The sequence below is a fragment of the Hirundo rustica genome, chromosome 5 (genome assembly GCF_015227805.2).
Source record: "Hirundo rustica isolate bHirRus1 chromosome 5, bHirRus1.pri.v3, whole genome shotgun sequence".
NCBI lineage: Eukaryota > Metazoa > Chordata > Aves > Passeriformes > Hirundinidae > Hirundo > Hirundo rustica.
In genome coordinates, this window is record NC_053454.1 from 63,061,168 (window position 1) to 63,082,412 (window position 21,245).

At 44.5% G+C, this 21,245-nt stretch overlaps 1 protein-coding gene across 1 annotated transcript in view; it reads right to left on the reverse strand.

Moving 5' to 3' along the window:
- Positions 1 to 599: 599 nt before the first annotated feature.
- Positions 600 to 21,245, reverse strand: part of LOC120753294 (bifunctional heparan sulfate N-deacetylase/N-sulfotransferase 4) — a 70,788-nt gene continuing 50,142 nt past the window's right edge. The window contains exons 8-16 of the mRNA XM_040065377.2: positions 12,385 to 12,567; positions 11,383 to 11,479; positions 11,135 to 11,258; positions 10,085 to 10,259; positions 8,869 to 9,039; positions 6,916 to 7,025; positions 3,962 to 4,064; positions 3,199 to 3,727; positions 600 to 926 (exon numbers count right to left, since the gene is read on the reverse strand). Coding sequence (XP_039921311.1) covers positions 3,608 to 3,727; positions 3,962 to 4,064; positions 6,916 to 7,025; positions 8,869 to 9,039; positions 10,085 to 10,259; positions 11,135 to 11,258; positions 11,383 to 11,479; positions 12,385 to 12,567 — 1,083 coding nt within the window. The 3' untranslated portion in view covers positions 600 to 926; positions 3,199 to 3,607. The remainder of the gene's footprint in view (positions 927 to 3,198; positions 3,728 to 3,961; positions 4,065 to 6,915; positions 7,026 to 8,868; positions 9,040 to 10,084; positions 10,260 to 11,134; positions 11,259 to 11,382; positions 11,480 to 12,384; positions 12,568 to 21,245) is intronic.

The window sequence follows — 21,245 nt, forward strand, 5'->3', positions numbered from 1 at the left end:
AGTTTGAGGAATTTGCAATAGCTGAAATCGGGGCCTTTTAAGATTCCTCAAAGAGAGCAGAAGGAAATTATTTTTAATTAGGGCAGGAACTTGCTTGGGGCTGCCACATGTCCCTCTCCTGTGGGCTGCAGGGCGCCAGACTTTGGGAGGGCAGGCCCAGAAATGTGTGTCACAAATGGAGGGTCAGACTTGCCCAGATCCCGGTCAGACTTGCCCAGATCCCTGTGCCCTGCCTGGGAGGAGGAGGTCAGTGGCACTGCCAGGAGATCCCAGATTTTTGGAGCCGTTGTGCTGAGGGCAGGTGGAGGCCTCAGGGAGATGCTGAAGCAGGAGGAGCTGGGAAGGTGCACAATGCATGGCAGAGGTTGCTGAAGAGCAGATTTTGGCTCAGGAAATGGGAAAGAAGGCTAAGGAAAGAAGCAAAGCTCTCTCTGTAATACACCATCAGAAGTGTTTATTCTGCGGCAGTGAGAAGAACCGATAATCCGGTGTGTGCACATCAATTATTTAAAACAGTCCAGCAAATTCAGCCCTTGACCTCCCGCACCACCCACCCCCCAAACAAAAATACTTTGAGCAATGAAAATTTATTTTGATTCCTTCTGCTTCAACACCAAGTATTTGTTCAACTGGGTTTGCTGTTGTCACGTAGGAGGGGAAAGAAAAATTTTTAAAAAAAGAGCTTGGGCAAGACAGTGAAATTTTTCCTCAGCTCTGTCAACAGGATATCCTTTGTTCTGAAATACTACAGAAATCACAGTAAGTCTTATAAAAGTTGTCCAGTCCCTGGAGCACTGAACACTTCAGAATCTGTGTCGCTTGCAAATCTTTTTCTCTTTTTGGCCGCTTTTCTAGATAGGAGAGCGATGGAGGAATTGAGTCCGTGGGCAGGTCCAACACCTTTGCAGTCGCACTAAAAGGATGAACTGGAAGCACAAAAAGAGAGAAATTAAGACAGTGTAAGCAATGTTGCCTGACAGGGAAAGTCCTGCTCTGTGAACGCAGAGTTATGTAAAAGAAACTCCAAACGCAGCCTTATTTAAGTATAATGAAAGTAGCCGTGGGGTCAGTGCTGATTTACGTACCTGTGCTGTACCTGTTTGACACAGATGTCACACTCTCGTGTTCCTGTGAGAAACATCAATTTTAAGCCCATTATAAACATAATTCGTTACTAGATGAGTGGCTGAGGGCTCCCTTTTGGGTGGCCCAGCAGAGGTGAAATGAGCACCCCACGCCCCATTTGATCTCGGTCAATCGTTCGGGGAATAAAAGATCCCCAATCTCCCTGGCTCAAAATGGGGAGGGAAAGAAGAGGGGGAAAGGAAGAGAAGAAAACACTCAGCTCCCGCTTTTGTATTCAGGACACATCCCCACTGCCTTATTATCACATCAGAGAGTCTGGACCCATCAGCACTTTCATTACACAACCATTTCCTCCCCCAAGAATTTCTAATTCCGCCATTTTAATTTGTTTTGGGGACACTCGGCAGCCTGCTCCCCTATCCAAGAGGAAATTTGGTTTATTAGACAACATCTCAGAGCAGTTAATCCCACAACTTCATTTTAGACCTTGAGAGGTCAATGCATAATTTAGAGGGGTTTGGATTCCGTTCTGACTGCATCTCGCTCAAAGACAACCTCAATTATACGAGCTCAGCTTTCCGAGGGCCAAAGCCCTGCTTTAATCATCAAACCTGCTGCCACGGACCCTGACTCCTCTGTCTGGCCCACAGGGTCACATCCTCAGTGTGCCAAGACTCCTGGAATTTCCAGGGGAAAGGGAGCAAACCGCAGCTGCAGCCCCCCTGCAGCAGTGTGTAAAACTTTTACTGAATTACAGCCTGCAGCAGGTGAAGTACGGGAGTCCTGTGGCTTACGAACAGGAAAGAAGGACCCGCACAATCTTTCCCAGCCACAGCCCTCTTGCCAGGAATAATTGTTTCGTTTTTGCTGCCTTTGTTTTGCTGGTCTGTAAGAATCCCAACACTTATGTGGCCAGCGACATAAAAAGGCATAAAAGCAAAGGAGATCATTTCCAGACAGTTCACAAAGGCTCCTCTGTCACGCGGTGGTCCAGAGAAATTCTGTGCTGATGTGTCCTGTTACAAGTAGAGGGAATGAATCTTGGAAATACTGTTATTTCATCTTTACGACACATAAAGAAGTCAATTCAAATGTCAGTTTTCAATGGAACACGAGATCTTTCGGAAGTGCGAGGCCCATTCAAACTTAGCAAAAAATAGTGAGGTATAAAAATATCCGGTGTATTTTCAGGACACGGTGCCATTACAGAGCTGAGAGCTGGAGAGACAGACTTCTTTCTAAATAAAAAGCCAAGAACAAAAAATAATTTTCTGGATTCTATAGTGTTTGTCTCATTTCTTTGAAAAGCTCCTGAAACCAATGTCATGTTTATTTAGCTTTTAATCAGGAGTTAGACAGTCCTCTTTTAATTAAAGTTGAGCTAGTTCTAATGCTTTTTAACAGATCTAATTCTGTCAAATGGTCCATCTAGGAATTCTTCTCTGACCAAGCCTTACTTATCCAAAGCTCTCATGCCTCCAGTCATCTGTGGTGTTATCAGTGCTCTAAGATAAGGGAGTGTGAGTTTGTTTGTTACATACAAATACATGTATTTACCACTTCCAGATTTGAGGAATGACCTCCTTACAGGACAAGGAAGGAGTTTCTGCCCAGCCTTGCTGACCTTTCCCCTACAGCTCTGAAAACCAAGCACATTTCATGTCATATTTTTGGTAAACCACCCTTTCATTTCCCCGTGGGCACGAAAAGCAGCTATTCAAAACTAAGTGTGTGTCAGATCTAGGGATACACTAGGTAGATATTCCGGAATGAAGTTATGTATGTCATACACGGATACATGATGTGCAAGGGACGTGCTTGTTCTTTCAACTCCATGAAAGTCTATAGAAAGAGTTTGTGCTTCAGCAGGCTGTAGTTTGTGTCCAAAGCATTTTAAAAAAGGCCAATAAAGTTATTTTTCTGCAACAGCTTGCAGACGGAGACCCTAAATGACTCACCCAGTGTCTGAAGGCTTCAGAGCAACAGCGCTGCTTTGCAGATAGAAACAAAGCTGTCAGCGTTAGGCTACTGGCAGTGCACTGCTTGCATGGCCTGCTTGGAATTTAAAGGGATTTGAACACAAATGTGGGAAAAGCCCAGCGGCTGACCAACCTCCCAGTCCAGCGAGAGACGTTCCCATCCTTTGCCCGTGTCCTGACAGACTGCAGTTTGTCAATCCGAGGTCCGCCCGTCCTACGGACATTTCTGGTACTTCTGGCGAAGGGAGGAAGGAGGCTACGCAGGGATCCCGCTCCGGATCCCGGGGAACGCCGCGTAGCGCCGTGCGCTTTCCTGGCAGCCGGCAAAAGGGCCCGACGCTCCTTCACTGGCAGCACGTGCACACCCGCGGCTGTCGGGTTTGGTTTTGGGGAGTTTTTATTCATTCTCTTGCGATTCGTCGGTTTGTTTTTGCTGGGAAGAGCGGAGTCCGTGAGGTCCTGTCCTGACGATGCCGAGTGAGCCGGAGGAGCGGGAGGTGTCTGCGGGGGCAGGAATGGGCCTGGCCGGGTCCCCGCCGGTGCTACCTGACCTTCTGCAGCTCCTGCCGCAGCCAGGAGGGCAGCGGCTGCCCCAGCCTGTGCAGCAGCTTGGACAGCTCCACGTTGTGCTCGCGGTAGTAGCTGGACAGGAACGCTCGGGACTGAGAGGGCGGAAAAACAAACCAAGGTCGGGTTAAAGGAAAGCCACCCCACAGGCATCCGTGCTCTGCTCCCACTGGGGGCAGTCAACACCCTCCCTTTCAAAGCTCCAGTTTCTGATTTTAAAAAACATCTACGCAGTGAAAATACAACAAATTAAAAAAAAATAAAAAAATCAGTGTTTTATTTAGGGTCGATATTAAAACTGCTCCCATAAATTTCTGAAGAGCCCTCACCTCTTGGTCCATTGGTGGGTATTTCCGACCTTTGCTTTTCCCCAGGCACTTTGTTTTCCCTCCTTCCAATAACTGACACCAGAAGCCTTTCTGAGGGTCGAACCTGTAGAGGAGCATATCTTTTAAAAGACCTTGGTACAGAAACATTTCCTGGCTGCTGAGACGTCAGTGTTAGCCCACAATTATTGCTGCACACAACTCTCTAGATGACCGGAATTCTGAGGACAGAGTGAGAAACAGCTTTCTTCTCCTGCGTAAACTCTGGGGATTCACTTTGTCCCAGAAATCTGCCTTGGAAGTGCCTAAAGGCAGGAAGTTTTCCCCACTGTGCTCTGCCTGCTCTGGCTAATTTTTGTTCTACTTGTCCAGCACACAGGGTGAAGTGCCGATCCACAGGTCTCTGAAGGAAGCGCTGGTTGGGTGCTGATGATTTAACCTGCTTGAGAAGTTGCTGCTCCCTATCACTGCATCTAAATACCATTTTCGTTCCTGAGGTGGCTTTGTAGCATAAACACTGTCTTAGCAGCCTTATCTGAAATGTGCAATTTGATTGTGATGTCTGAAATGCAGAGATAGAAGAGGTTTAGATTAAGGCTTGGAAACACGCACTCGCCGAGGAACGAACAGCACGTGGTGTTAAGTTTGGAATTTATTGCTGTGGGACTTGCAGCAGGCATAAAACATCCAAACGCTGCACATTCCTTCTACTCAGCAGATGTTTGAGAAGGATGAAGGGTAATTGGCTGGGACATGGAGATAATTAGTTACACAACACCTTTCTGCCCCTGCTCTGTCCCTACGACACAGATGCACCTGCAATTTGCTGCTGTACAGAAGTGAGTGAATTTCAGGAGAAGGGGGAAACTTCTTCATGGGTTTTTTCTTGCCCAGCCTATTAATGCAGGCCTGACCTTTGTTTCCTAAATTGTCTGCATAGCTGTATCAATTAAAAACAAATAAATAATTGATTAAATGGGTATATTGATGATAGATTAATTTCTGCTTTGGCCTTTCCCATCTGCTCCTCACATGGTGAAGTGCTTCAGCTGCCTTGCATTAATTTCCCAGGAGAAGCAGCAATATTGTGTGTTGGGTAAAAGGGAAACTGCAAAACTATGCCCCAAACAATATTTCTGCCTCAGAAGGAGCTTATTGAACATTATGAAAAGGATGTGCAAATTTGGGAAGGGGAAAGGGGGGGTGAGACGGTTCGGGCTGAATTCAACCCTCCACGTTCAGAAACTACAGAACTCTCAGAGCTTCTGTAAATGTAATTGGGCACAGTGGAAGTATTTATTTTAAAATAGTGATAGCCCTAAGGCTAAAGCTACAGGGGAGCATTTTAGAGCTGTCAGCAGAAATCTTTGGAGGCCTGGTTCTCTTCCCTTCCCTGCAGAGTAAGCCTCGGGGAGAGGCAGGGTTTTGGGAAGGCAGTACCTGATGCCAGAGGCAGGGAATGCCTGCGAGGGCAGAGCCAAGCAATGCCACCATGGGGGTCTTTCATTCTCTGACAGAATGTAGCAGCCCTCCAAAGGAGAACATTTTCCTAAGCACACTCCTCTCATCTTGTGTTTTCCTCGAGCCCTGCCTCTGTGTCCCTTCTTCTCCCCTCCCATGGCTCTGGATAATGCCTCTCTTCGGCCTGGGTTGATTTTACCCTCCTGCAAGACTCTCACATAGTTACTCAGGGTGATGGACTTGTTGCTCAATGCTGTTCAAAGGACTGAGCCTTTAGGCTGCTTCCTGACACCTTTAAAAATGTGTGGTGTGCAGTTGTCAGGCAGTAATGACTAGGAACAATCCTATGCCATGTTTTCCCCTTTGACAAGCCCCACCAGAAAGCAGCTACGTACGTTAATGCATTTTCCCCTTCCATCTCAAATCTGTGCAGAAGTGTGTGCTTCCACAGCACATTTGCATTCTTGATGCCTCTAAACAGGGAGTGCATAATTTTAAGGATCTGTTTACAATCCATTTTTCCTGTCCAAACCGGTATGAGAGGCCAAAATTCTTCACGCTGTGTGACTTCACTGACTTTAATTTAGTTCCAGAAAGGAAGATGTATGTCTGTGGGTGTGGATTTTTAAAAACCCAGCAGAAGGCACTGCAGATGTGCAGTTGTGAGTTGTTCAAACATCAATAGCTCAGCTCTGTGATCAGACTCCTCCTCCCCTCCATCCGCTCTGGAAACCAGTGACTTAAAAAAGTGCGTTCTGAAATCCAAAACTCTTCCTCTAGAAAAAGGTTTTGGCAGAGCGACTTTCTTAAGCACTGAAGTTTTACTTTGAACCTATGATATAAATAAGCTGAATCCCCCCAGGAGAGGAAGCATGAAATGGTAACTGTAAGCAGAGAGGAGCAGTGTGGGGCAGCTGGAAAGTCCGCGGTTGTGTTTCCCTCAGGACCAGCCTGCAGGAAAGGTGAAGCAGAGGATTTTCTGCTTTCCACTCCATGTGCTGGCTTTTGCTCTCTGCTTGCACAGGGACTTGGAAAAGCCTCCAGTGTGGTGCCAGCCTTCCCAGCCCATGGATATCCTGGGGCCGGGGCTGTAAGGAGATGATGCTCCTCACAGAGGCAGTCTCAGGGCAAAAGCTTCTTAAAATTTTCTGCTGGACTAGGAGGGGAGAGAGGAATTCAGCTCACTCCCACCCCTGCAGGAGTCTCAGCCATACATGGAAATCCAGACAGGAAAATGGGATTAGGGAATGGGTGCTTCTAACCCAGCCTCTGCCATCAGGCTCCTATCAGAATGATAAAATACACTTCAGCCAAAGTTTCCACACCTGACACTTCAGGCTTCAGCTCCTGGAGACTGATGGAAGAGAACCCCAAGCTTTTCAAAGTTATTGCTGTCCTCATGTGTTGTCTGTTCACAATTAATAATCAAGGGATCCTGGTGGGAGGGGACGTACCCTGGGATTCCACAGAGCAGATAAAAAACGGAATACACTCACGTTAGTGCTTCAGAGTAATTGTAATGAGGAGAGACGCCCAGAAACTTCTGCACTTCATCCATCACGGTAGCAGGGTCACTTCTCAGCTGCTGTCCATCTATAATGAGCAACTGCAGGGGTAAATATGGCACTTATTTAGAAACAGGACTTTTGTTAAGGTTAACAAAATAATGGCGTTATGTGACAACATGGATTTAAATTAGCACGTGACTTTGTACATTGCTAAAAACATTTATATGAATGAACTCCTTTTTAGGTTTACTTTTTACTTTATTGGGTTGAATTTGCATAGGTGGGAACCTTGTAACTATGTGTGGGCACCTTTTATAAATGCAGGAGTTAAACCTCCCAAGCCAAACCTGAGTCTCAGAGAATTTCGACAAGAAGAGATAAGGAAAGGATGTAAAATACTGTTGAGGTTTATTGATGTGTCCGGGAAATCTAGAGGAGAGAAGGCAGCAGCTCCAGGTGAAGGCAGAGGAGGAGCCCAGGGAACAGGGCATGGGATGCTCAGCACCCTTTGCATGCTCAGAGTTTTCTAGGACATCCCCATCTCCTTTGGAGGAATAAGTTGGGATGAGGTGGGCAAGGAGAAACGGCCTGTTTGCTCCTAGGGCAATACTGCCCTTGCTGCCAGCTCAGCAGCTCTGGGTTGGATGGGGACTCCTCTCCAATATCTGAAGAGTAGAAAGGCAGTAGAAGAGTAGAAAGTAGAGATGAAAGAAGGAAGTAAATGACTAGCTGGGATTGTCTCCCTTCTCCTGGAAATGGGATTGACCTGCTTCTCCTCTCTGTAGTACAACTGAGGCTGTATAAAAAGAAAAGTGAGAATTTCTGCTTTGGCCTTAAGAAGGCAGAACTTCTAGATCTTATTGTTGGGGTTTTCCCCCCAAGTCCCTGACAAAGTAGGCAACACTCAGCTCTGCCTCCTTTCAGCAAAATTATGTCCCCACCCAGAGCAGTTGCTGGGGATCCTTGTTCATTTGCTTGCTCATAATGATGCCTTAAGTTTCAGCTTTCACGTTTTTCACATTCTGTGCTGCCTAGGTGTGTAGCTCTGAGCCTCACATCAAGTGTCAGTCAGAGCAGGTAGACAAAACAAATCCTTTTCCAGCTGGAGACCAAGGACAATGAGTACAACTTTCAGGCCCCGAAGCACAAACAATGGTGGTCTGAAGAGAGAAACAAGAAGGATGGGACCTCACAACCTGATGCTGTAATTGGACAATTAAACCCCAATGTGCGACTGGACCGAAACTTACAGAAGTGTGAAACCTTGTGACCGGTTGTCCATTTTTGTGACCATTTTGAGTCCGTCTTGGGTGTAGCCGTGGCCAGGCTCTCGTACTGCCCAAGGTGTACCCTAAAGGCCTTTTAATAAATACCTACATTATTATCTTAGCTCTATCCAGTCTCTGTTCCAGGTCTGCCTTCTTAGGGCATCAGTGAAGCCTTTTCCAGCTTTGTCTTACAGTAGGTACAGATATGGACTGACACGTGACCGTGTCCTTGGATAAAGAGTGCCCATGCATGTACTTTGTGGTATTAAAATGTTTGCTTTAGGTTATTTTATTATTATTACTTCAGCAGTGGAAATACTCTTTAGATCTATGTGTTTAGGTAAATTTTTAATCCAAAGGTTATAAAAAACAATTCAGTAAAATATCTGAAGAAAGAAGGGGCAAAAGAAGGAATCTATGCTCCAGCCCTGAGAAAGGCCAGTTCCATGTCAGGATCAAATAAATGTGAAGCTTTCTATGATAGGGACCGAGTGGGAAGCAGCATGGAATTTCTTTTTAGAAAAAGCCTTGGCATTTTCTAAATGAATTTGCCAGACCTTCCCACAATGTCTCCTGCTGCAGCTGCAGCTTGCTCGGGCCGCAGGAGCCTTAGGGAATCCTTTGGGCCGTGACAAGGCTCAGTGACACGGGTGTGCCCCAGCCTGGCTGTTACCTGGGAGGCAGGGAAGTGTGCCAGCCACCTCTGGATGTGCAGTGCGTACCAGCCGGGCGTCAGGCAGCGCTTCTGCAGCGCCCGGATCTCCGGCGGCGCCCAGGGGCTGCATGTGATCACTTCGTAAAAGTTGAATTTCAGGGCAGCGGGGTCCTCGTGGGAGCGCTGGTGCTGGTGGGAGATATTGAAATGCATTTCACAAGGATGCTGGGGATGAAGCCCGAAATCTTGTGGGAGCTGCCAGGGGAGCTGTGCTGGAAGCCCTCGGCTCCCCCTCAGTGCCACCTCTGCCAGGTGGGAGAGGGATGGGGGCCAAGGAAGCAGGGTGGGGACACCATTCAGTCATAGCCCCCCTGGGGAGCGAGGAGTCACTGTTTTGCTACTTTGCCTTTGTAGAGGCGTCAATGAGATGTTGCACAGGTGAGAACCACAGCCCCTGGGTGTGCTTTATTCCTTGCAGAACTTCCTTGGCGGTATCAGTATCAGAAATTTCACGTATTTCATGCTTATTCTGACATTATTAATCTGAGTCTGTTTTAAAACTGCATTAAGTGTTTCCTTTTTGTGCATGCCTATGCTGTATTTCACAAGCATGCTTATACATTTCTCTAAAAATAGAATTTTTAATAGCCCAGATTTTGTTATGGAAGGGTGTGGGCTTGGTAGAAGGCAAGGAAGAGAATCTTGGAGTTTCCTGGGAAAATAGCAGGCTTGCCTTTGTTTCCAAGGAGAGGAAAAAGCCAGTGTCTTCAGACACAGCTCTTTTTAACTCCTTGGAAACTTCAGGAGACACTGGGTCCATTTGCGGACTGCTGCACATTGCTGAGCTTACGCACTGAGGGAAGGGATGTGGGGCCAGATTCTCAGCATCAAGAGCTCTGATTCCCTGGCTGGGCCACGCTCCTTTTCCCTGCGTATCTCCCTGGGTGAGGAGCACCGCTCTCCCTCTCTGCCCTGTCAGCTGTAATTGAGATTAAACTGTTTGCTTCCAGCTGGTGGCAGCTCTGTGCTGGGAAGTTTCATCATTTCTGACACCCGTGTCACAGGTGCCAACCGCAAAAGCTGGCATCCAGCATCCTCCTGCTTCCACACATTGGTGCCAAAGCTGTGCAGTAACTCCCACTGCTTGCTCAAGGACAGAGATTCCCACCGGTGCTGGCCATCATCCCCTGCCACCGGCTCCACCGTGCATTCCTTGAGGCAAAGGATTCCGTACCTGGTACCAGGAATACGCGCGGTCGGACGGGTCGATGAGGATGGTGATGATCTTGGCCTTGGGGATGAGGGAAGCAGCTCTCTTGGGAGCTTCCTCAGAATGGAAATAGTTGGCACTTTTCTCAAAGAGGAGGTCGGTGGTGATGTTGGAAGGAGTGGGGAAGAAATCCATGTACCTTGGAGGGGAAGATACTTGTTAGAATTAGCGGTAACACAAAAGGGTCGTGGCCCCGTGCTTTCCATTTCTTGGTGGGTGAGAAGGTGAATTTTTAGACATAATTCTCCAGAAGCAAAATTGAATCTCTCAGCTCAGCCCAGACTGGAATAATGGGAATGCATCTTGGCTCTTAGGTGGTGCTGGTGACAGCTAAAGCCCTCGTGAAGTCTGGTAATTAGGTTTTTCGTGTGATGGATGGGATTTTTGCTAATAACTTCAGCGTCAAAGGGATATCTTTCACCAGTTTGAAGTGAGTTCAGTTTTAGCTGCAGAAAAAAATGGGAAAAGCTTCAAAATGTCAACATTTAATGTCAACATTTAAATGTCAAACTGTTTAATTTTAACATTGTTGAAGTACTTCATTTTGGAACTAACATACCTTTGCTTTTGGATGCTTTCAGAATGCACAATTTGAATTTTGGCTTTGAATGGTCTTTTCCATTTAAAATTGATTGGATAGATTCTCATGAAGAGATAAATGGAACCTTACTTCATGAAAAGCCACTTTGGAAGGAACAGAGTGTAAGTCAGTGCAGCTACAGCTATGACAAGACAAAGATGTTATTCAGCGTGAAGACAGAACTCATGACAGAGCTGCCTCTTGCATTCATTTACGTGAAAACTCAGAAAATTCTTTCTGTTATATCTAAACAAAATTAGGGGCTTGATTAAATGTCCCATCATTACCAATTAGATTCTCTTTCTATCTGATAATTCCAAGCATTACAAATTCATCCAGTAATTAAGGCGATGTCACACCCGCTCCGGGAATTGTTGCACTGTGATTTTCCATATATTAAGAATGAACACCTCATTTTTTCTCATTCTTCTTACCAGTCAATTCCCTTGTGGTAGTTGTTGCCGTTGAAGAATTGAACTTCCTCAAAAGTTTTTGGACTGGGGAGATTGCTGATAATGGAAGGATGCATCAGAAGGAATAAATAAAGGGCTGTTGTTCCTATGATCACAGAAAGAGATGCCATTAGGAAATACAAAAAAAAAAAAAAAAAAAAAAAAAAAAAAAAAAAAAAGCAACTTTGACTTTGTAGCAACTTTATAAAAGCTCTACTTGTGCTTCTTACCTGTTTTCTGGGGTCCTATCACCAGGAATTTGGGCAGGTGGTCGCAAGTTTTGTCTCTGGACCAAATGTCCCTGTGTCGTTTATCATCACACGGGTTCTGAAGGAGTAAATATGGTTGTGGACGTCACACCGGGGGGATCCAAAATCTTTGCAGGGTCTCAATGTTATCCACTAATGCCAGAGCCCTACACTGAGTAGTAAAATCCCACAGTGTGTGCACAATTGTTTTGAATGACTGAGAACTAGGTTCAGTCATTAGCAGAAAAGAAAAAGGAGAGAAAAACAAGATTGAAACATTGATTTAATCACGTTTCCATTTGAGGTTAAAATGGAAACCTCTGAATAGCTTCAAGGCATTACTTTTTGAGCTGTCAGAATGGTTTCAGATACATGGGGCTTAGTGCCAATTTTAATTTACGTGAGAATGCAAAAGGGAAGGACAAAATAGAAATGTGGGATATTATTCATCTCCTTATCTTTCTACTACCTATGAATGCAAAATAAAAACCTGTGAACAAAAGGCCCCACAGAAGAGGCTGGGACTGGCTGCTCCTCAAAGCAGCTCTCACACACATGCTGCTTTTGCATAGTGTGTTGACTGGTAACAGAGGATACACTTTGCTGGTGAATAAAATTAACGAAATATGACGGGGAAAATTGTCAGCTGGTGGGAATTGCTGCAGTCCAGTGGAAATACTATAGATTTATACTTCCTTTGTAGCTGGGCCAAAAATAATAGGGGGAATTTTCTGCACCCTTTTGCCAGTGTAAGCCCTGAATAACTGCACAGGTTTCTTTGGTGCCACCCTGGATTTATGCCTGCGTAGCCAAAAGCACGGCTTGGCTCATGGTATTCCGGTTAAGAGAAGAGGCAGGTATGTGTAACCATGAAATTACAGAGTTGAGATCACATCCCCATGCTTTCAAAAGGCTTTTTAGAGGAAAAGATGCTTGTCCCAATGAGCAGATGGCAGCTGGAGGAGCAAGAGGAGGCAACTTTACCTGCCAGAGAGGGTCTGTCTGCTCGGGGAAGAGCTCGAAGTACTTCTGAGCCAGCTGCACGGGGGGCAGCGTCTGCAGCTTCAGGTTAGTGGAGCTCTTGACAAAGCTGGCAAGGTTGGCAAAGGTGTACAGGCCCAGGCGGTCATTCCCGTAGTTGGACAGGTGGGTCATGAAAATGCTGATCTGGGGGCAAGAGGAGCTTTTCAGGGATGGCACACCAAAAATCCAGTATGCTGTCTCCCCCCAGTGCTGGCTGGTTTGCTTAGGATAGCATGGCTGTAAGTCGGGGAATTAATTCTGACACAGAAACATTCACAGGCTTTGTGAATGATGGTATCTCAGCTAAATATCTCTGTATATTTTTTTTTTTTTTCTCCTTAAAGCTGATATAACTTCTGTCTTTTTATCAGCCTTTATGTGGCCACTGCCTTGTAGATCTCATGATTTATTTCAAAGGGATAAAGAGAGTTTATAAGAATAATGTGACAAATGAATTTCCCAGCTTTTTCTTTCCACGAGGTGATTAAACTCAGTTTTGTGGCTGGTCTAGCTGTAGATTGCCATTATTTACTTTCATGAAAGTGGCACCACTGAATGTTGTCTTTTGGCTGTTTTAGTCAGTGCATTGGCTTGAGACAGGATGGACTGACAGATTTGATTACAGCTGCAGGCAGATGTGCAGGACTGAAGCACCACATTCTGAAGAAATTAGCTATCAACAGTGAGGACACCTGATTCCCAGGTAAAAGGTTTGCTTTGCAGAGAGATAATTGTGTCCAGGTGCACCTCGCTTTAGATGATTAGGAATGGGGAGGAGTTTATAAAGTCATGTGCAGGCAGCATAGAAGAGGCTTCAGGGGAGCACATACCCCTTCCTCCTTTGAAAACTGCCATAGGAGTCATGTTCAGGTCAGTAACTTTTGAGTTTCTTAATTCACAATTAATTGAATTAATGTGCTGGAGGTCTGCTGGATGTGGTTTGAGTGACACCTTGCACAACCCAGGCATGGGAGACAGTGTTTAGGCAGCACTCCTTTGGAGCCTGGAGTGTGGGTCAGATCTGCTGGAGGTCCACTCTAAAATACCTCTGTGTGTGTCTCAGGAAGGTTTTTAGCGGTGATCCGCCTGAAGAGAAAGCTTTCCCTCCAGTAGGTTCCTGCTCTGTTGTGCCAGGCTTGTCCCTAGCACATCAGGGGATAAGAAGCCACCAGCTTCCCACTCTCAGCCTCTTGCTGTGCCAGGGTGGTGCCTCTTTAACCACCAGACCCCAGTGTTTGAAAAGGTGTCCATTAGCTTGTTAAATTATTAACAAGGCTTTAAGTACTCCTCCAAGGGGGAGACAGATGGTGCTTAGGAGACAGGGTCCCTCATGGCCCTTCTGCAGTGGGTTTGCATTCTGCGCACTTTATGACACAAAAGGTAATTTAATCTTCACTTTTATTCTGCTCTGGGCCTCAGCTAAGCAGAGATTGGAAACTGTGTAAGTTGTTTTTTTTTCCTGTGGATTGATTTGATGGATTCCAGTGCCAGTGCATTTTATGACCCCAAGTATTTGACGTAAACAGAGTGAATCTTAAAATTACCCTGAACTTGGTCCGTGTCTCTATGTACTACCCCAGAAACTTATAAGAAAGGTAATAAATCATCCTCTCCTCACAAAATAACCCCCCAGCCAACACAAACAGAGCCTTGCTAGTTCAACTCCTGTAAATGTGAAAAGTTCTTCCTGCGAACTGTTTTAAAGTGATGAAAAGGAAAACACTGGTAGGAATTGTTGATGGAGAATATCACCTCGTCTCTGGAGCATGTTTGATGAGTGCTAAAGGGTCTGCCAATGACATTTAATAGTATTGCAGCAAATGAAGCATGCAAGTAAATCTGTGTGCTCTTTGTGCTTTGTTTACACTTGACAATGGATGAGATTGTTTTTAATGTGAAAATATACTTGTAGGAGATGAGTATTAGCTTATTCTAGGAGTGTCATTAGGCTGCAAACCAATTTAAAAGATCCAATTAATCGCTCTTCATGGAGTCAGAAGATCTTGGACATCTCTCTTGACTTCTTTTGCTCCGTTGGTCTTTTTGGGAGCGAAGAACCCCCTGATAGGATGCATTATTCCTGGAATAAAATGGGATTTAATTCTTTGCCATCTACCTCTGAATCACTGGGAATGAAAGGCAATGGGTTTTACCTGTTCATGTTTAGAGCTTGGATGATATCAGATTGTTTGTAAACTAATGGCAGGACCATCACACCTTGTGACGTGGTTTTTGTTTCTAGGGCTATTTCACATCGCTTACATCTAGAATTTAGATATACAGTGTTCGCTCTATATTGAATGCTTGTATATGCAGGCTTGTGTTATATTGAAAATGAAATGTACAGTACTAGTAGAGAGAAACAAAGGGGTTTTTAAAGAAATTATGGGAATATAAACCAGTGCCTTGAAACTGCATTCTGTACTCAGATTCTGTGTGCTTGCTCTGCATGCGCAGTCCTATTAATGCAGAATTAAGCGCTTTTTTCCTTCTTTAATTGCCAAACTTAGCACAGCTTTAGCTAAAAGCACTTGTTTTTGAGCAAAGATTAGGCACCTGCCTTTGGAGGGCACAGCTGAAGTGCAACACAATCTGAAGGACTGCAATCCCATGTTGGGAATAAAATATCGGCTGATTCCTTTCTGTTGCTATCTGAAACTCTCCATATCCGTCGATCAAGCACTTGCAATGAGAAAGCCCATTAATGAGCTTAGGTATTAGTGTGTTCCGCTCCATCCTCTCAGCCATTCCATAATGAAATAGGATCCATGTTCCCTTTTAGGTCCTTTCCTCCTGCTGCTTGTTTGGCCCTGGCCCATTGCTGGAAAGCCCAGGAGCCAGGGATTGGTGTCATGTGGGAATTCTGCCATTCTGAGAGGAAATTGATGCTTACTGTCTTTAGTGGCTTTTTTTTCCCTTGCCTTTTCACCTCTTAATAAGATTAGCCAGAAGGGAGGAATTAATGCAAAGGGGTGTAGCTCGGCCTTGTGCATAACAGAGCCATGTGGGGCAGTCCATGGTGTTCTTGCGGGAATGTGGAAGTGCATTTACTGCTTGGCTCCTCTCCCTCATGCCTGCCTCCCACCAAAACTAATTCCGCTCCTCTGCTGTTTTCCATCGTGCTCAGAAAACGCCGAGGGCAGAGTCCTGGAACAGGAGCTGGATGGCAGTCCCTTGGGTTTCTGGCCGTGCCAATGGGGTGGCAGGGCCTGGGAATGCAGGCGTGCCAGGTTTCCACGTGCTAATCCCCGGCAGCCCGCTGCCAGGCTGGCCGTGGCGCTGCCTCTTTCCGTGTGGAGCTGCTCATCCCTCTCCCAGCCCAGCAGCCTCCCGTTCTGGATTCCAGGCTTGTCCTGCCTGAGCCAGAGCCCCGCTCCCTGGTAATGAATCCCGTAATGCAGCTGTTTTTGTGGCTAGGAGGAAGCTGGGAGGGAGATTTTTGTGTTGACAAAGCACTAATTTTAATAGTGACAAATGGCTTCTCTAGAATTCAGCACTATTCATATTCATGGCCCTTCTGCTGCTGAAGCAAAAACATTTATATGCCTGAAAATATTTTTTTAAAAAACTTTTACTCTCTTGCCGCTCTGCACATCTGTTTATACTTTAATGTTCCTGACAGGATAATCAAACATTTTCCAAATATAACATCTCTAAAGAAAGCAACAAAGTCAGTGTTTGGACAGAAACATTTTTGTCTCTGACTGAAGGGGAAACAAAACCATTGAATGGCATTTTATTTCTCATGCCCATATTCATTACCCTGTCTGCTCTCCACCTCGAGTGCTCCCAGGATGGGAGTGGAAGCTGCTGTCCATCAGTGGTGGGAAGTGGCCTGGGGACAGCTGTGCAAATGCTGTAGAGCCTCTATGTTGTTTTAAAATTCCCTATTGGAAGAGCAGAATTGTTTCTCATTTACCCGGGAACACTTTCTACTTTTCCATTGTTTAGTTGACAGGATTAAATGAATTCCTTAGTATTGACAGAACAATCTTGTGCCTTGCTCCTTTCCTTCTGAGAATACAGTTGCTGGGTTTGATATTTTATTTTTTATTTCTATTATCTCTCCAAGTTTTGCTTCTGAAATAAAGGCTAAATCACGAGCACACTCCAAAGCAGCCGCTCTTCCCCAGATCATACATATTTTTGACACCACAGGTGAGTGGGGTCCCAGATGAAGAAAACTGTTTGGGAGGTACTAGTCCATTAGTTGCATATATATATATTTAATTTTTCTTTTCCCAAAGTCTGCAATTAGAAAAAAATGTGTGTGTTTTTTTTTTTTTTTCCGGGGGGGGGGGGTGTGTTTTTTATTTTTATTTTTTGCTCTTAGCACATGAGTTCAGAGGCTGTGAAAAAAATAACTGTTGCTTTTGATGAATTTGTGCAATTGGAACATAGCTGCGTGAGGGTGGAAAATCGGAATGGATGTTTTATGGCTGTTCATTTGTCACACTTGTGTAAGTGATCAGCAGCACAGCTAATTATGGCCAAAGCTGAATGAATTCTGCCCAAATGTGCTGCTGCCACTCCCATCTGTGGGCCCCAGGAAGCCTTTGCAGAAGTTTACTGCAATTCAATCCTCTTATTGTTTCCATTTTTTAGTGAAATTCATGATACAGGAATTTGTTTTCTTGCCACCTGTGTTTTTTCATTGAATAAACTTCCTTAGACTATAAACTCTCTCTTAAAAAAAAAAAAAAAATCTATTCAGTTCAGACATAAGAATAGACTCAAATTCAAATTAAGGAAATAAAGCAGATTGCAATGGTTTTGGGTACTGTTGGCTTAGGTCAAGCTGAACATGAAGCAGAGGACAAGGGACTTGCAAGCAAAAAGAAGCCCAAATGATGACGAGTTTGGATAAGTGCCCATAAATGACAGTTTCTCTGCCATTTCTCCTTAGAGATGTGGTAAATGAAGATCTGCTTCTAACTGTGCTTGGAATAATGGGATGAATTAAGTCTTTTAACCTTGACATGACACTCTGTAATCCCCAGGTAGAGGAAGGAAATGCAATCCTGGCATTTCCTGTGGAAATGACTGCCCAGGACCCTGCATAGCACCCCAAGTTACAGAACAAGTGTACATCGTTCTGTTTATTCTGAGCACTCCTATAAACACTAAGCAAGAGCTTTCACCAGAATATTTTCTTTCGAATTGCAAAGAAATGCCTGGCAAGTCAATAGAGGTTGGAGATGCAGGAAATTTATCATTTGTTTTTATAACAGTTCTACTGTCATGTTGCTATCTAAGCAGTTTTCTGACTGCTCTGGGTTATAGAGTGTTCATAAATGATGATTAATTAATCCAGTTTGGTGGCCTACTCTGAGCAAACAAACCTCAGAGTTAATTTAATTCTCCACTCTTGGTTTCAGAGAAAAAAACCCCAGCATTTTCAGTTCACTAGAGGATATAATATCCCCAAATCAGCCACTTTCCAATTAATTTTGAATGGTGAACACAGCGAGGAAGTTTTGTTCTTGTCCATTTACTTCTATTAAGGATTCATTTTCAATAATCAGAGAGTTCTGAGTCAGCTTTGTTTCACCTGAAAGGCTCGCTCCTGACACTTGAATAAATTACTGCATGGTGTGTGCATGAAGGTAACAGATTCTTTCCCTCTTTCCCCAATACCCCTCTTGTTGACACACGGTCGTTTACTGCTATTTCTGCCATCACCCAACTTGCTGGGAATGAATTCTGGTAAAATACCAAAATGTGTGGAGTAGAAAAGCAGGAAAATGTCATGAAAGAAGGAAAGGAGATGCGCAGTCTCTGAAATGTTTTCCTCGTGTTCTGGGTTTCAAGCTAATTAGTTTCTAAATATGCTACTGAAGGCTTGAGTTTCCATGGGATTATATTTCCCTGTAGTAGCTCTGTGCAGCCATGTGGGATGAGGGTGGAAAAGAATGATTTACCAAGGGGGAAAAAAGATTTAAAGACTTGAGGAAGGTCAGGGTTGATTTGGTGTGTTTATCACCATTAAGATAGGTTCTGATGTAACTTGTTAACAAAAATCCCTTTTAATCTGGCAGAATGAACCTTTCCCTCTTGTCAGGTCGGAGGGGGACACGTCTGTCCCTGTGGGCTGAACCCTGATAATTGCAGCTTCACAAATATTGATGTTTTTTAGTGGGGAGGTTGCCTGCCTGCTTTTTCCTGTCCCCAAAATGTGCTGTGCTCAGTTCACAGGGCCCTCAGCAGAACTGTGATGTGAATTACTTTTGGATTGCAGCACGTTTCCTACCATGCCCAAGGTTATTTTTCATTCTTTCTACAGCTATGCTCAGAGAAACAAAGCAAATAAAAAGAAAAATATTCTCAACACTCAAGATGTTCCATAATAACATTCCCAAATCTCTTGTGGAAGGTATAAATTAACCCCTCTCTGCATTTACTTTTAATATTCCGAAGCAATAACGTGTGATTCTCCTCTGCCTCTGTGATGAGAGAGAGCAGGGAACAAGAACAAAATCTTCCAAGTGTGGCACATGCGGGACGTGGAGAATGTCGATCTAACAGGCTGGAAATGAGCAATAACCCTTTAGTCACGGTGAGAGTTTAAAAATGGAAATGCCTTTAAGTGGCCTTCAGAATTAAAAGCGTCCCATGCCACTTCCGAGGGAGTTAGAATAATAATGTACATTATTATGGGCTGCCTGTAGCTTCTGCTGAGGGGAGTTCAAAGTTACCTTTCAATCACAGCTCTGATTTTGCTCTTGACAACCAAATTCCCACAAAAAAAGCTAATCTTCCTGAAATTCATCTGCCACATTTCACCTCTGGTTAAAGCTTCTTAGGGGCGTTTGATTGAAGTGGGAAGAGAAGCCTGAAGGTGTTTAACTTCTCCCTTTTTCTGCCGCTTTTCCATTTTTAACCTGATCTGTCAGTTGCAAATACGTGATACTTTGGTGGGTTTGTGGGCCGAATGTTGTGCAGGGTATGCCTGACTCTCGATCCCATGTGGGGAGGCAGGTGTACATCTAGAGTAGGGAGGGTTATATAAATAAACATATAGAGAAAAATTACTTGTGCCCATTTTTATGGTGGAACTATGGAAAGGAGTCAGTGGGAGATGGAATCAAAGCACCCTGTGAGAGGAAGGGTAAAGGAGGAGCCAGCCCAGGCAAATTCCAGCTTAACAAGGAGAGAAGAGGAGAGTAGGAAGAGTGCTGCAGGAAAGGGTGGCAGGATTCTGGGTTATCCAAAAGCTTTTCAAGGTGAACAGGTAAAGGGAACATGTGCATCACACTGGCAAATAAATCCAATTCACTGACTGCTCAACCAAGCCAGCGGCTGCTTTTCCTCAAAGCCCCCTGTGCTAATTTTTGTGGTAGTGTTCGACTGAGGTGCCTTTTGTGCTGTCACTTGCTGGCTTAATAAAAAAGCTCTCTGGTTTAAAGCGGTGTTTTTTTAGGAGAAATGACTCTCTCGCTGTTGTTTGTAGAGGCAATAATATTTAGGGCTGTATTTATTAGCTTATCTTGGCTGTTAAATGTTTATGGCTGTTGTTTATGGCCTGTGGAGCAGGGGAGGAAAGGAGAGGAGCTATCAAACAGATAGTGGGAGACCTTGTGGATGCTGAAGAGGTGATAAATAGAACAGTTTGTAAAAGCATTAAACATGTCATGGCTTTTCCTGGGAGACTGAGGTCACAGAACCCACCCGGTTTGGAGCCTGACATGTGGATATGGAAAATGCCCCTGAAAATTTCAACTCCAATAGAGTCCTCTAACTTTTCCTACTTTTCCTAGGAGAAACCTGCTTCTGCATTTCAGTTTTGGGGACTGCATGTTACGAATGGGTTGCTTTTAATTCTGAGTTTCCATGGATTCCATCGGGAAGCGAAGCGAGGGATTTGCTCTGTTCATCCCATTTGCTCTCTTCACCTCCTGCTCTGTGTTTGGTCATGCTGGGAGCCTTGGAAAATGCCTCGGCACACCACAGCTTCCACACCAAACTCCCCTTCCAAAGAAAGAGCAGGCACCTTAAAGCAGCAGGCTGGTTTACTTGCTGGTTAACTTGTCTTTCTCTATGGAATGTGGCAAAGCCAGAAGTGCCTGGAGTGTTGATGGGAAGATGTTAAAAGGAAAGGAATGTGGTATGGCACTGGTGAAGTAAACAATGAGGAAGGGATATTTTAGGTTCATGTTCTCTGAGAAATTATTCTAAAGCACAATGAAGCTAAGCAAATAGTGAGAGGTAGAATTTTAAAAAGGCTGAAAATAACTGAAATGTTGAACTCCTTGAAATGCCATAAGGGTTTTTTTTTTTTCCATTTTATATAACCCAATGAAGCAAATGTTAAAAAAAAATCTTTGAAAGTGCCTCAAAGCACTGCAAAAAGTTGTAAAGAATTGGGAAGGTTTAGGAAGAGAAAAAATGACATGATGCTGTTCAAAATGGTTTTAGGCAGAAAATAAACTTTTACAAGTTTCAGGCTGACTTTGCTTCTGCTGCTGGAGCTGTGGAATGCTGCACACCTGCAGAAAACCTAAATATTTTTTCACAATGCTGTTCAGAACCAGAGAATTTTCTAACATATTTACATAGCTGGGTAGTGTTGTATTCCTCTTAAGGACATGGTGTTTTTCTCGTCTGATGCTCTTTAGTATTGCATTCCTGGCTTTGAGGATACGTCATGAGTAGCAATGTATTTCTTTGAGTAATGTGTTCTCCTGGCTTAAGATCTAACTACACTTACTAGAGATACTTAGGCTGTCACAAGAATCTTAGTCTTGGGACAAGTTCTATTTTGCTATCAAAATCAGACTGGGCACAAAATCAGTTTTGTAAAGCTTTTTTATGTTTTGGTTGGT